This window comes from Gavialis gangeticus, unplaced genomic scaffold (genome assembly GCF_001723915.1).
Source record: "Gavialis gangeticus isolate Ggan-Ray unplaced genomic scaffold, GavGan_comp1, whole genome shotgun sequence".
In the NCBI taxonomy this organism is placed as follows: domain Eukaryota; kingdom Metazoa; phylum Chordata; order Crocodylia; family Gavialidae; genus Gavialis; species Gavialis gangeticus.
The window spans coordinates 5,532,235-5,546,636 of NW_017729007.1; the positions used below are offsets into that span (position 1 = coordinate 5,532,235).

The following is a 14,402-nucleotide window of genomic DNA, read 5'->3' on the forward strand; positions in this document are numbered from 1 at the left end:
GTTCCCCTGAGCACTAATGGGAGTAACAAGGAATAACAACCATAGGTTGACTGAGGGTAGATTCAGGCTAGATATCAGGAGGCACTATTTCACAGTCAGGGCAGCTAGGATCTGGAACCAACTTCCAAGGGAAGTGGTGCTTGCTCCTACCCTGGGGGTCTTCAGAAGGAGGCTAGATAATCACACCTGGCTAGGGCTGTTTAACCCCAGCTTTTCTTCTTTCCTTCACAAGGCAGGGGGTTGGACTTGATGGTCTGCTCAGGTCCCTTCCGACCCTACCAACTATGAAACCAACTATGAAACTATTTGCCAAGATGTTGAGTAGCAAGAAAGGCAATTTCAGTCTGCATTTCTGAAAATTATACAGTTTTCTTCAGAGCTCATCTCCCACTAAGTGGGGTTTTTTTCAACAAACTGCTGTATCTTCTCAAATGCATGTCCCTGACTCATGGCCTGAACTTTATTCTTGTAGAATCTTTAAGCCTTCTGTCAAAATGCACAAAAAATCCCATTCTGCTCACATGCAGTTTTTCCTGTATTGGTATCACCTTTTCCCATTGCCTCTCTCATTTCTTAAATGATCGTTCTTGCTATTTCTCAAATGCAACTCGGCATCTTTATCTGTCACCCCTATCATGGAAAACTGAGGTTTCTTTATTACAGAACACTCTGATCCATACAACAGCACTAGCCTTATCACTCTTCTGTAGATTTTTGCATTCAAATGAATTGACTTGTCTCCTAAAGCATTCCACTCATTTCCCTCCATTTGGTTGATGCCTTATTTGTTTTGTTCCTAATTTTGACCTCTCGCCTTTTTCTTGTACAGTGGACCTCAGATGCTACATTTTGCACAGGTAGTACAAGCTATTCATCCAGTCTTCTCAGTCTAAATATCCTTCTTCCTTCAGAAATCCCTCTCAGTTGAGGATGAGTGTCTTGCCTGTGTGTCCAAAGATGGTTTATGAGGCCTATCCAGGATCGACAGACTCTACTGCAGCTTGGTCATGTTTCCATGTGGGGTAGCTGGCGCTGGAATGTGGAACTGGTCTGTGGCACACTGTTTCTGCTGCTCTAGCTTTTCCATCTCCTGCTGTTGTCATGAGGTTTCAAGGTTCTGAGATCTCTGCAGCAGACTCTTCCTTCATTTGGGGTGGTCCTCAGCAACAGTGTCCTATGAGCTGACATTTCTTTAAGCTGGACTTGAGGACATCTGTGAAGTGCTTTCTCTGCCCTCATCTCGAGCATACACCTTAGCTGAGCTCAGAGAATAAAACTTCCTTTGGAGGTCTGGAGTCAGACATTTGGATAACATGGCCAGCCCAACCAAGTTAATGTTGGATGATCATCATCTCCATACTCGTGTTTGCTTGCAGGAGGATGCTAACGGTAGTGTATCCATCTTCCCACTGGATTCAAAGGATCTTTCACAGGTAGTGCTGATGGTATTTCTCCAACAACTCCTTATTTTTCCTGTAAGTTGTCCATGCCTCAGCTCCATACAGCAAGGTAAGGATCATGACTGCTTGATAAACCATGAGCTTGGTTTCATAGCTGATGCTTGTGATCTTTGAACACCTATTTATTCAGGTGTCCAAAGGCTGCACTTGTACATTTGATGCGATGTTGGATTTCATCATTCATGTCAGCCTTTTGTGAGATGGCTCCAAGGTATGTGAAATACTCAACCTTCTCCAGAGTTTCACCATGGGTTGAGCTGGGGACTGTTCATTAGGAGCTTGTTGGTGAAGGACCGTAGTCTTCTGAATGTTAAGCGACCGTCCCATTTCCTTGTATACCTCGGGAAAGATGTTGATAATTGCCTGAAGGTCTGCTTCTGAACGAGCGCACACTACAGGATCATCAGCGTATTGGAGCTCAATGATTGAGGTTGGGGTGGTCTTGGTTTTGGCTTGGGGTCAGCTGATGTTAAACAGCTTACCATCCATTCCGTAGTTTAGCTCCACTCTGACTAGAAGCTTGTTGGTGGTCAGATGTAGCATCATGTCAAGAAATATTAAGAAGAGTGTTGGAGTGATGAGGCAGCCTTGCTTAACTCCTGTATTAACCTCAAACGGATCTGTGGTAGATCCATTATTGAGAATCAATGCACACATGCTGTCATGGAGCAGGCAGAGAATCATGACAAATTTTGGTGGTCATCCATACTTCAGAAGGATCCTCCACAACATTTCTCAACTAAGAGAGTTAAAAGCTTTTGTGAGGTCAAAGGCAGCCATGTAGGGAGGCTTATGCTGTCCCTGGCATTTCTCCTGGAGCTGGAGAGTTCTGAAGTTCATGTCAGTTGTGCCTCTTGATGCCCTAAACTCACAATGAGATTCTGGGAGGAGCTCTTTGGCAAATGGAAGAAGATCATTCAGGAGGGTTCTTGCAATGCTTTTTCTTGTGGTGGACAGCAAGCAGATCCCTCCCTAGTTCCCACAGTTGGGCTTGTCTCCTTTCTTGAATATTTTCACAATCATGGCATCCCTAAGTTCATCGGGGATTTCCTCATCATTTCAGATCCTTAAGCTCCCTGATGTGAGCTCCTCTCCTCTCTTTTTGAAGATTTCACGGGGTATTCCATCCACTCCAGATGCCTTGCTGTTCTTCATCTGCTCAATGGCTTTCTTCACCTCATCAAGGGTTGAAGGGATTCCAAGATCATCTCTGACTGGGTGTTCTAGGATGGAGTTAATAACATTCTCATCAACAGCAGCATCTTGATTGAAAAGGTCTTCAAAATGCTCTTTCCAATGGGCATTGATAGCTATCCTTTCTTTGATCAAGTCTCCTCCATTCTTAGGTCTCAAGGGGGTTGATCCTTGAATGCTTGGACCATAGATGTCTTTTGTGGCACTGAAGAAACTGTGCATATTGTGGATGTCAGCAAGATATTTAATCTTCTTAGCCTTGTCTTCCCATCATCTGTTCTTCATATTGTGGGTCCTCCTTTGGACCTCTGCTTTGGCTTGTGAGAGATACAATTTCTTTTGCTTAGGAGTTGGTGTCATTTTGCCAAGCACAAAAGGCCTTGTACTTGCAGTCGGTCAACTCTTGGATCTCCTAGTCACTCTCATCCAATAAGTCTTGATGTTTTCTAAGAGAGAATCCAAGGGTCTCTTCATAGATGTGAATGATGGTGGCCTTGAGGGCTATGAAACCCCACATGCTACTGACATTTTCCCATTGCTGTTGATTGGAATTCACCAGTTTTTCATTGAGGTGCTAGTGGGAGAGGTCTTCCTTGCTTGGATCCTTGAGTCTTTCAACCTTGATCTTCTGTTGGCATTGATTCTGCTGCAGCCATGGTTTGGGAGCCAGTTTGAGTGATGTAACTGAGCAGATAAGTTGGTGATCAGTCCAGCAATCATCAGTCCCTAGTATAGCCCAGGTGATATGGACATCTTTGTGATCCTGGGCACGGATGATGACATCATCAACAGGTCAATCAGGTGCTAATGCTTAGATTGTGAGTGTTGCCATGATGTCTTGTGCCTGTTTTTCTGGTGGAACAGGATGTTGGTGATGGCGAGTCCATGTTCTGTGCATTTGGTCAAGAGGAGGATGCCACTGGAGTTGAACTTCCTACTCCTTCCTTGCCAATGGTTCCATTCCAGAGGTTCGAGTCCCTTCTGACCCTAGCACTGAAATCACTGAGAAGAATAAGTCCATCTCCCTCCAGAACATCAGAAAGAACTTGGTCAAGGTTGGCATAGAATTCCTCCTTGGTTTCATCGGCAGCATCAGGAATCGGGGCATATGCACTGATGAGTGGCATACTGGCTCTCCACCAGTTTAAGATGGACAATTACACAATCATAGAAAATTAGGGTTGGAAGGGACCTCAGAAGGTCATCCAAGTCCAGCCCTCTGCTCAAAGCAGGACCATCCCCAACTAGATCATTCTAGCCAGGGCTTTGTAAAGCTGGGTCTTAAAACCTCTGAAGATAGAGATTCTACCACCTCACTAGGTAACTTATTCCAGTGTTTCACCACCCTCCTAGTGAGGAAGTTTTTTCCTAATATCCAACCTAAACCTCCCTTGCTGCAATTGGGGACCATTGCTCCTTATTCTGTCATCTATCACCACTGAGAAGACTAGCTCCACCCTCCTGGAAACAACCATTCAGGTAGTTAAAGGCTGCTATCAAATCCCTTCTCAGTCTTCTCTTCTCCAAACTAAATACACCCAGTTCTCTCATCCTCTCCTCAGAAGTCATGTGTCCCAGCCCCCAAACCATTTTTGCTGATGTCTGCTGAACTTTCTCCAAGTTGCCCACATCGTTTCTATAGTGGGGGGCCCAAAACTTGTTACAGTACTACAGATATAGTCTCAGCAATTGAAAATACAGCAGAATAATTACATCCCTCAATCTGCTAGCAACACCCCTACTAATCCAGCCCAGTATGCTGTTAGTCTTCTTGGCAACAAGAGGACACTGCTGACTCATATCCAGCTTCCTCCAGATCCTTTTCTGAAGAGCTGCTGCTTAGCCAGTCAGTCCTCAGGCCGTAGCGGTGCATGGGATTGTTCCATTCTAAGTGCAGGACTTTGCCCTTGTCCTTGTTGAACCTCATGAGATTTCTTTTGGCCCAATCTTCCAATTTGTCTAGGTCACTCTGAATCCTAGTCCTATCTTCCAGTGTATCTACTATACCCCCCAGCTTGATGTCATCCTCAAACATGCTGAGGGTGCAATCCATTCCATCTTCCAGGTTGTTAATGAATACATTGAACAAAACCGGCCCCAGTTCTGACCCCTGGGGCACTTCACTTGATACCAGCTAGATATTGAACCACTGATTACTACCCATTGAGCCTGACAATCCAGCCAGCTTTCTATCCGCCTTACAATCTATTCATCCAATTCATACTTCCTCAGCTTACTTGGGAGATGGTACAAGAATGCTGTGTGGAAAAATGCTGTGGGAGTCATTAGGTGCTCATTAATTCCAATGGGGAGCTGTTTTATTAGTTCTTTCTTAATGGAAAAACCAACTCCATAAAGTTGGTATTCTCCCTCTTGTTTACCCTTCCAGAAGAAGGTATCACTGCCTCCATGTTCTTTGAGTTGCCCATTTTCCACTCTCCCATTCTCTTGCTCAAGTGTAGCTAAACCAAAGTTGTGTCACTTGAGTTCTTGGGCCATGACTGCAGTGTGGCACTCTGGGCATTCCCTATTAGGGTTGTCCATGAGGGTCCTGATGTTCCAGGTACCAAACATGACGGTATGTCTTTGCTAGTATTTTTGACTGCAGTAAAGGTGATCCCACTGAATGCAGTTATCCATTCAGGAAGAAATACAGAATACTGTATTAGACAGGGTATGTACAGGGTACTTTTTCTAGCCCCCTCCTCATGTGCAGTGAGCAGAGCGGATCCTGAGGAGGGCTGCTCAGTCACAGTTACAGCTGTCAAATCACACTCCTGTCTTGTCACAATCCTGCTCCCATCACCATTAGCTGGTCACAAAAGGGCTTGAGGATTTTGCTGAAAAAGCTAAAGTTGTTTTCATGGAAGATGCCTGTGTGTGGCTTCTTTTATTGTAGAGAAGCTGCTGCACATCAGCTTCCACATGGCTCTTGACAGAATGGGACCTTGATCCAATGCCAAGGAGACCAAGAAAACTGGGGATCTCATTCCACTTCAACTTTCATTCACCTTCGTAGCTGTTGAGATTCTAACATCTTCTTCCACTTGCTCTACCACTAAGGACTTGTAGACCAAGGGTGGGCAAAATACAGCCCATGGGTCAGATCTGGCCCGTGAAGCCATTCTATCAGGCCCACTGGGCCCCTAAAAAAAAAAAATGTAAAAAATTAATATTTCTCTGCCCTTGGTTCCTGTCAAAAATGACAGGAACCATGGGCAGTAGGACCCAGGGGAAGTCCGGTGGGCTCCAACAACAGTGAGGTCCGCCCGGCCCCACCGGAAGCCCCAGCTGGGGTTTCTGGGGTGGAAGCATGAGACTGCCCCAGTGCAGAAGCTCAGGTAAGTGCGGGGGGACCCCAGGCAGGGAAGGATGCGCAGGGGGGGAAGTGGACCCTCCCACCCACACCAGTGCCCCGCGCTGCAGCTGCTCACAGCCTGCATGGGGATGCCTGTGCCCGCTCTGGACAGCCCCATGCAGGCTGTGAGCGCTGGCAACTTGGGACACTGAGCGTGGGGGGAGGGGCCGCTTCCCCCCCACGCTCAGCTTTTCCCTGGGCTCCTTCCCTGCATGGAGAAAAGCAGCCCTTCACCCGCCCCATGGCCGGTGCTCCACGCTACAGGTGCTCACATCCCACGTGGGGCTGTCCGAAGCAGGCACAGGCAGCCCCAGGAAGGCTGCAAGTAGCTGCAGCATGGGGCACCATCCATGGGGCAGGGGACGGGCTGCCTTCTCCCCCCACGCTCAGCATCAGCTTGTAACCCAGCTCCTGTGCAAGACTGGCAGTGGGGTGGGTTACAAGCTGGTGCTGAGCAAGGGGAAAAGTGGCCCTTCGCCCACCCCATGGCTGGCGCCCCACACTGCAGCCACCTGCAATCTGCATAAGGCTGCCTGTGCCTGCTCCGGACAACCCTGTGTGGGCTGGCAGCGGCTGCAGCACAGAGCACTGGCCATGGGACAGGCAAGGGGCCACTTTTCCCTATGCTCAACACCAGCTGCTTCCCTGCCAGCAAGCAGGGGGTTGGGGCTGTGCGCTGCCCCTCACTTGTGCCGTGGGGCTGGGGGGCACTGGGTGAGAGCCGGCAGGGAGTCAGCGGGAGCACAGGGCCCACACTGGTGGCAGGAGCGCGGGGTCCCAGCTGGCAGGGGCTCTATGGAGCCAGGCCAGCTCCCCACTCCCTGCTGGTGCAGCCCAGCCCAGCTCAGCTCTACAGACCCCTGCCGGCCTTTGCCCTGCTCTGGCTCCCACCGGTGCTGCCCCTGGGACATTGGTCCCAAGACATTCCTGCGTTGGTCCCAAGATGGTGACCGGGTGTGGGGCACCTGTCAAGGGGTGGGGCACCTGTCAAGGGGTGGGACTACCCACGTGGCCCTCCACAGCCTGCCAAAACTGGGTAAGCGGCCCTCCGCCCAAAATAATTGTCGGCCCCTGTTGTAGACCCATGGGTGGGAACTGGGCAGGCTTATTATAGTGGTGACCTGTACTTGCTATGTAACAGCACCGTCAAAGGATACATGTGGTTTTTCGGGAGGCGCACATACACACACACACACACACACACACACACACTCGTGTGTGTGTGTGTGCACGCGTGTGTGTATATATCTATATTTACAGAGATATAGATGTCTGTCTGTATGAGACAGAGTGGGAGTGAGAGCAAGCAAAAGAGAGAGAGTGGCATTTTGTTTTAATCATGGAGAAACAGTGATTAAAACACAGCTATCTAGCTATAGATATAGCTAGCTATATCTATCTATAGATCTAGAGAAGAGATGCATGATTACAGGACAAAAAGGACAGGCCTTATGAGGACAGGCTGAGAGCCATGGGACTCTTCAGCCTGGAGAAGCAAAGGCTCAGGGGGGGATTTAGTGGCAGCCTATAAGTAGATATAGGGTGTGCAACAGGAACTGGGAGAACGTCTGTTCACCAGGGCACCCCAAGGGAAGACTAGGTCTAATGGTCACAAACTGCTGGAAGACGGTTTTTAGACTGGACATAAGAAAAAAACTTCTTTACCACCTGAGTCCCCAGAGTCTGGAATAGACTCCCCCCCAGAAGCGGTGCAAGCATCCACTCTGGATACTTTTAAGAAACATGTGGATGCCTATCTGGCTGGGATCATTTGACCCCAGCAGACTTTCTGCCCCTTGGGCAGGGGGCTAGACCTGATGATCTTGCAAGGTTCCGTCCAGCCCTAATGTCTATGAAACCTATCTATCTAGAGAGAGGGGTGTTTCATCTTAATTACAGAAAAATGTGGATTTGGGGTTTTTTTAAGTCAGAAAATTTTGGATTTTTTTTTAATCAGTGAAAACCAGGATCCCTGCTGATCAAGGAAGCAGTTACACTCATGCTTGCTTACTGGGAGTTAGTTTGGCTTGTTATGGAGGCAGTGATCCTCTGAATCAGGCTGCACAACTGGGAGCTTATATTTTTCCTGAGTGGTTTTGGGGAGCTAAGAGAAGGGCGGTGACCTTATGAAAAATGCTTTTTTCAGGAAAGTTTCAAAATATTTGTTTACTGCTGTTGTAATTAAAAAATATGGAGACTTTGAACTGCAGTTTTCTTCTTTTAAATGTGTATTTTACAAACTAATGCATAAAATGCACAATCTGTTTATAAATTTCCATGCTGTGAATCCATAACAAATAATAGAACCATATTTCAACCTATGTAGAGGCAGATTTAAAGGAATTAAAATTATGAAGTAGGAGAGTAGATTTCTGAATTGACTCTCTCTCTAGTTGTACTCTCAAAATAAATCAAACAAAAATAAACATGATGATACTGTCCCAGAGTATGAGACAGATTAGGAAGTAAGGATACTTAAAATTCTTTCTTTTAATCTCAAAGAAGCTCTGGAGGTGGGCTGAAACAAAGAACATGATGGGAAGTGAAAGCCAAAATGGACTGAGAAATTTAAAAAAATATGAAGGAATTGATCAGACAACCTTCATCTTAATTTGGCCAAAATATACACAAATTTAATAAATCAGTATGAGATTTGCACAAGGCTGATAATTACAAGCAAGGCTCACCTTAACAATACTGTTGTGATTCTGAACCCCACAGTTTAAGAGAAAATGTACGTACATTTGCAGATAAAATCCTAATTATCTAGAAGACAAAATGTAACCCCCAAACATAATGGGAACTAAAGAAGGAGAAGCAACCAAAAATTAGAACTATCCTAGAATCATTCAAACTGGTAGCAATTGTTATATAAAAAAACTGCTTACCTCTAATGTGAATGAGAGAACCACATCAGATTTTGACAGCTGAATCTCATTTTCATCACCTATGTCCAAGAAAGCTGAATTCTGTGATCGCTTCAACTTCTGCAATTTAAATTCTGGGCCACCTTTAGACACTGGAAGACTTTCCAAATTTGCCATTAACAAATTCACTGAAGATCGGAACTCTTCTATATACATGCTCTCCATTTCTTTCGCTACAAACTTTGGAAATTTTCTTTCCTTGAAAATATTGTTGAAAATTTAGAATATCATTAATTATGTCACACTATATAAATTTATTAATTAAATCAGACAAATGCTTTCAGTCAAAATAATAAAACAAAATATAAATTTGAAAGCTAAGGCTTATCTGGTATTAGGTCTTTAAAATACTTGACTTTTGAAAGTCTCTAACTATACTTCTGCCATTAGCTGGAAAGAAGCAATTCAAATCAAGATTTCCATCAAAATCTTCAAATACACAAACCAACTGGCACCCTCTAGTCTAGAGAACTTACAGAGATAAAGAAATTAAGGAGCATCTATCAAAATAGCCAAAATAATTCCTTCCTCCTGCATTCTAGATGTAAGTACATGCATGCATATTAGGCAGGCACGGTTCTTGGAGTAGGTGTGATGTCTTTTATTAGACCAAATGAGTAGTTGGAAAAGAGTTCTTCGCAAGCTTTGGGGTACAGTCACCCTTCTTCAGGCATAGAGAGTCTCTACTGGTCTCAGACTCTGAGGAATGAGAGAAGCTAAAAGTGGGGCAGGATGCCCATGAGAATGTAAATAAGTAGCAATTAGACAAAAAGGTAAAGCAGGGAAGGGAGCAGAAAAAAAAGGTCAAAGGGAAACATTACAGTGATACAATACAGGGTAGAAAAGAGGCTGTCTGTGAAAAAGGAAATAGCTGGAGATCAGGAAAACAGGAATAAGAGAAGTTAAAAGCGTGACAGGATGTCAGTGAAAATGTAAATAGGTAGAAATGAGAAAAATACAAGGTAAAGCAGGGAAGGGAGGGGGTACAAAGCAGGGACAAAAAAGGCCAAAGGGAAATGCTACAGTGGTAATAATACAAGGTAAAAAGAGGCTATCAATGAAAAAGGAAATAGTTGGAAATCAAGAAGACAAAGGGCAGAAAAGTAGGGGAAGGGAGGGGAGAAAAGGCTTGGTGGGTAGGAAGAAGAATGTAAGAGGTCAGGTCAGGCAGGTATCATGCAAATCAGATGTTGAGTCCATCATTTTTTTTACCTTGTATTGTTACCACTGTAGTGTTTCCTGTTGGCCTTTCCTCTCCCCTGATTTCTTCACCCTCCCTTCCCTGTTTTACCTTTTATTTTTCTAATTTCTACCTGTTTACACTCTCACTGACATCCTCCCACACTTTTAGTTTCTCTTATTCCTTGGAGTCTCAGACCAGCAGAGACTCCCAATGTCTGAAGAAGGGTAAGTGCACCTGAAAGTTTCCCCAGAACTTTTTTCCAACTACTCAGTTGGTTTAATAAAAAAGATCACATCTACCCAAGGAACCTTGCCTGCCTATGTCCTTAGACCAACACGGCTACAACCAACAACCCAGCTGCATGCATATTACACATTTTCTCTGCCTTGTTTGCATGCTTATTAATTGTCAATATTAAATAAAAATCTAACTAAGTCTCTCACATCTTTGCAATATGAAGCTTCAATAAAAGTCCAGTATCAAATATTTTTTCTATTATTTTTATAAAAGGTAAAAAAAAACCCTATTTCTTTAGAAGACAACATTGATCTTATAGGAGGAGATTTATTTTAAAACCAAAGTTATAAAGTAGCTCATTTTTACTCACTAATAGAGTTCGTTTTTACTCGCTAGACTTCAGAAAGATCACTGATAGCCTTCTTCTTCCAAAACATCTACCTTATTTTTTTGGTTGTTATTGTGTTTCCCTACAGTCAACTGGGACTGTAAAACCACTATATAAGCTATGTGATCTATGGACAAGGAAATAAAACTAACTACTAATTCACCACAGGCTATGAGAAGTAGACATGCTGAAAATGCTTTCATTAAAATCTTTATGGTTGCTCTTTATAACATATAAGAAATATTAAATGTACCACCAATACTTACCTATCAGATAGTAAGGGATAGAGCTTAAGTGATATTCTCAGTGAAATATGAGATACCTTGATACCTGGTACAATGACCATGCTTATGCTGAGGGAATACATAAGGTAACATTTTGAAGATTTAATGATGATCCATGGTTTCAGGACAAGCAACCAAAAACTTTTAAACAAATCTAAAAGTCAAATTTGGCATAGGCTTTGAAACCAGTGCATTCAATTTTGTTTTAATTTTTCTTTGTGAGGTGAAACTCATGGTGATTTTTATCCCAAAAGCTTTACAATGTTACACTATTCTGTGAGAGTTGTTGAATGAATATTTTGACTGTGTGTGGAAAGTTTCAGTTTCCAGTCAGTACTTGTATTAAAAGCTCTTTCCTCTTACTTACTGTCCCCTTTTGTGTTTCTTGTCCTTTACTTCAGTTAGTTTCCATCATTTTGATATTTAAGGATCTGACACAGCCCTGATTCTGGGCAGCAGCAGAAGCACTGGTGGTAAAAAGAGTGACTTCATTTAAAATTTCTGCATATTTGTAAAAGTGAATTGTGCAATTTGCCACTACTATGGATTTGAAAACTTTCTGCACTCAAAAAAGGAGCTACTTGTCCTATTTGATATATGCCTCTGTCTCATGAAAGTATAATCTAGCACAAAGATTGATTTTTTTTGTACATAATTTTTAGGAAATTCAAGTTGTGAGAAATTATGATAGCATGCTGCCTTTAAAATGTTTCACAAGTGAGAAGGATAGATATAAGTTTACTTTCCTGGCTCTATTTAAATTTGAGAGGGAAGGTGTGATGTGACTAACAATGTGGAATCAAGAGATCATGAGTCAACTAGGCTTAGTTTAACACTGCAGAAGGCTTACAACAAGGTAATTAGACCTAGGATAAGATGCCACAGTAATTAAGAAGGCTGGCTGGCTTTGACAGCTAAGGTACTTCCATGTAAAATAAGTATGCAAATATTTTATAGCAAGATACAAATTTTTGATAATATTGGCATTGCAGACAGGAGGAAAAATTGGGAGGGAAGGCCTACAGACGTGCATGGATAAATAAGCAACTCAGACAGGCCCTTTAGAATCAGCAGAGGATTTACAAGCAACAGAGAAAAGGACTCATCAGTAAGGAGAGAGATTTTTTTCTGTGATCGAAGAATGGAGGAATAAAGTGAGAATGGCCAAGGTTTAGATAAGTTACAGATTGAGAAGAATATTGGAACGCATAGCAAAACTTCATTGATCATACAAACAAAGAGAAACAGAAGGGAAGAACTGATGCTGTTGGGTTTTTTCAACTTATAAATGCTATTGTCCTTTGGAGGCCAAGAGGAGAAGGGCTTCCCTCCCTCTGAAGCATTGGAGACTGACCACAGCTAATGGTGGGATTTTGATTTAAGTGCCCTGGTGCTCTCACCAGTACTTAGAACTGAGAGGTTTTTGGCTAAAAGGCCTTCTTGCTTTTTTGTTCGGGGTCATACTGATGACCAGACTTGGGGCCAAAAACCAATTTTTACTTTAGAACAGACTGGCAAAACTAAACGTTTTTGCTTTGCTCTACAGCAGAGTGTGCCACAAACCCATCTGTGGGGTACCCCTGTAGTCCCAAGTCTGTCCCCACTATCCTGCTGCTTGCCCCAAGGAACAGTCCAAGGTTTGCCCTAGGATAACTCCAAGCCTCAGTTCTGCTGTCCTCGCGCTGCACCCCACAGCTGCAGCAAAAGAATCTCGCTGGTACCCCAGGTAGTTTCCCTTTGGGTTGTGAAAGAAATGTAGGCCCCCTTTCTACAGAATGTGCTAGCCTGGAGTATCACTTGCCTTCACATCATGCTTTACCACAGGCAAGGAGTGAAGTAACAAACAACAAAAGGATTTATTATATAGGAGAAATGGGTTGTACAAGAATAACTGACCATATAGTTTGAAGAGAAAACAAAATGACAAGTAAAGTTTCTCCTCCTCATCTGGCTACAACCTAATCCTTCAGAGTTCTGCCAGCATTTTCAGCGATCATCCTTCCCACTGATCCTGCCAGCCCCGACCACTGGGGACTTGAGACTCCCACAAAGCCTGGGATAATTCAAAGACCATGACTCTTTCATAGATTACCTCTAAATACCTCCAAGCCAGCCCTATCCCAATTGTGGACGAGTCTCAGAATCCTCTAGACATTTCTTTTCTTCCTGGAGCATCTGGATTTCCTCTACCTATTTCTCTGGGACTCTTTCACTCTTGTGGGGTTCATTTTCCCATTACAGGCAGGCAATCCCTTGGCTGCCCATCCCAACAATAGCCTCTTCTGCCCGTGTTTAGGACTGGCAGTTGTTTATGTCTTAGTAATACAATGGGAAGAGATGCATAGCAGTTTTGCCTCTGCCCTTTTCCTTATGTATGCATTCCTCAGTTTCTTTCACTAAACCACGAAATCATAAAAATACATATGGGCAGCATAACATAATCCACACAATGATAAAAGTGACAAATTAATACAGTATAACATTTTTTTTAATGAGATCCCACAAACCAGATCAGTAAAACAAAATTTAAAAAGCATGTACAACACTCCACAAACACTTCAAAATATTGTGAGGTTCCCGATACATAGGACTCCATCCTTTTCCTGCAAACCTCTGAGCATGTATCAACTGTCCAGCTTCCGTGAAGCTGTGGGCTGCATGTCACACGACCACAGAGCCAGGTTCCCCCCCACCACACATGTAGCCTTCCCCTCCCCTGCACCTAGGTGCTATGCTGGAGGACTCAGGGGGGACCTGGAGAGCCCAGCTGCCACTACTGTGACAGGAGAGCCAGGGGAGCAGGGGGCAGTGGGAGAAGGCAGCTGGGTGGGCTGTAGTTGGGCAGCCCTGTATTAACCAATGATATCTCTGCTACAGCAGTGTCAGGGCATTAATAGTAATCTTGCCTCCCCAGCTTTTACTTGTGGGATGCTATATGCCAGTGGAGATCACCATTTTTTGGCAAGCATGTCACAAATAAACTCCATACCTTCCCAAATGCTACTCCAACCCCCTTCTTCTGCATCATCTGCTGCTGTTTTCTGCTCCCAACCCAATTTGCTGCTCTGTTTTCTGCCTCCTCCCTTATCTGGCACTACGCTAGGTATCCCCTTCCCAATCTGTCATGTGCCACACACACAGGCTACCGATGCCACATGTTGGCCACCCCTGCTGTAAAGTGTCCTTGGCATACATGACTGTGTACCCAGTAGTCAGGTGTGAGGGTTTGAAGTGATGTTTTACTGGAATGCTTATGTAAACAGTTGCCTGCCTATGCAGGGCACTGGGCTTGATGGCTTTGGAGACCTCTTCAAATCCTATGCTCCTATGAAACTGGACGGTGAATGTCAAGGGCTATAGGCTGTACAGGA

At 44.2% G+C, this 14,402-nt stretch overlaps 1 protein-coding gene across 1 annotated transcript in view; it reads right to left on the reverse strand.

The window, feature by feature from the left end:
• Positions 1–14,402, reverse strand: part of CADPS2 (calcium dependent secretion activator 2) — a 794,189-nt gene that overhangs the window by 391,460 nt on the left and 388,327 nt on the right. Inside the window, exon 5 of the mRNA XM_019509247.1 lies at positions 8,901–9,137. Within this exon, the coding sequence (XP_019364792.1) occupies positions 8,901–9,137 (237 nt within the window). The remainder of the gene's footprint in view (positions 1–8,900; positions 9,138–14,402) is intronic.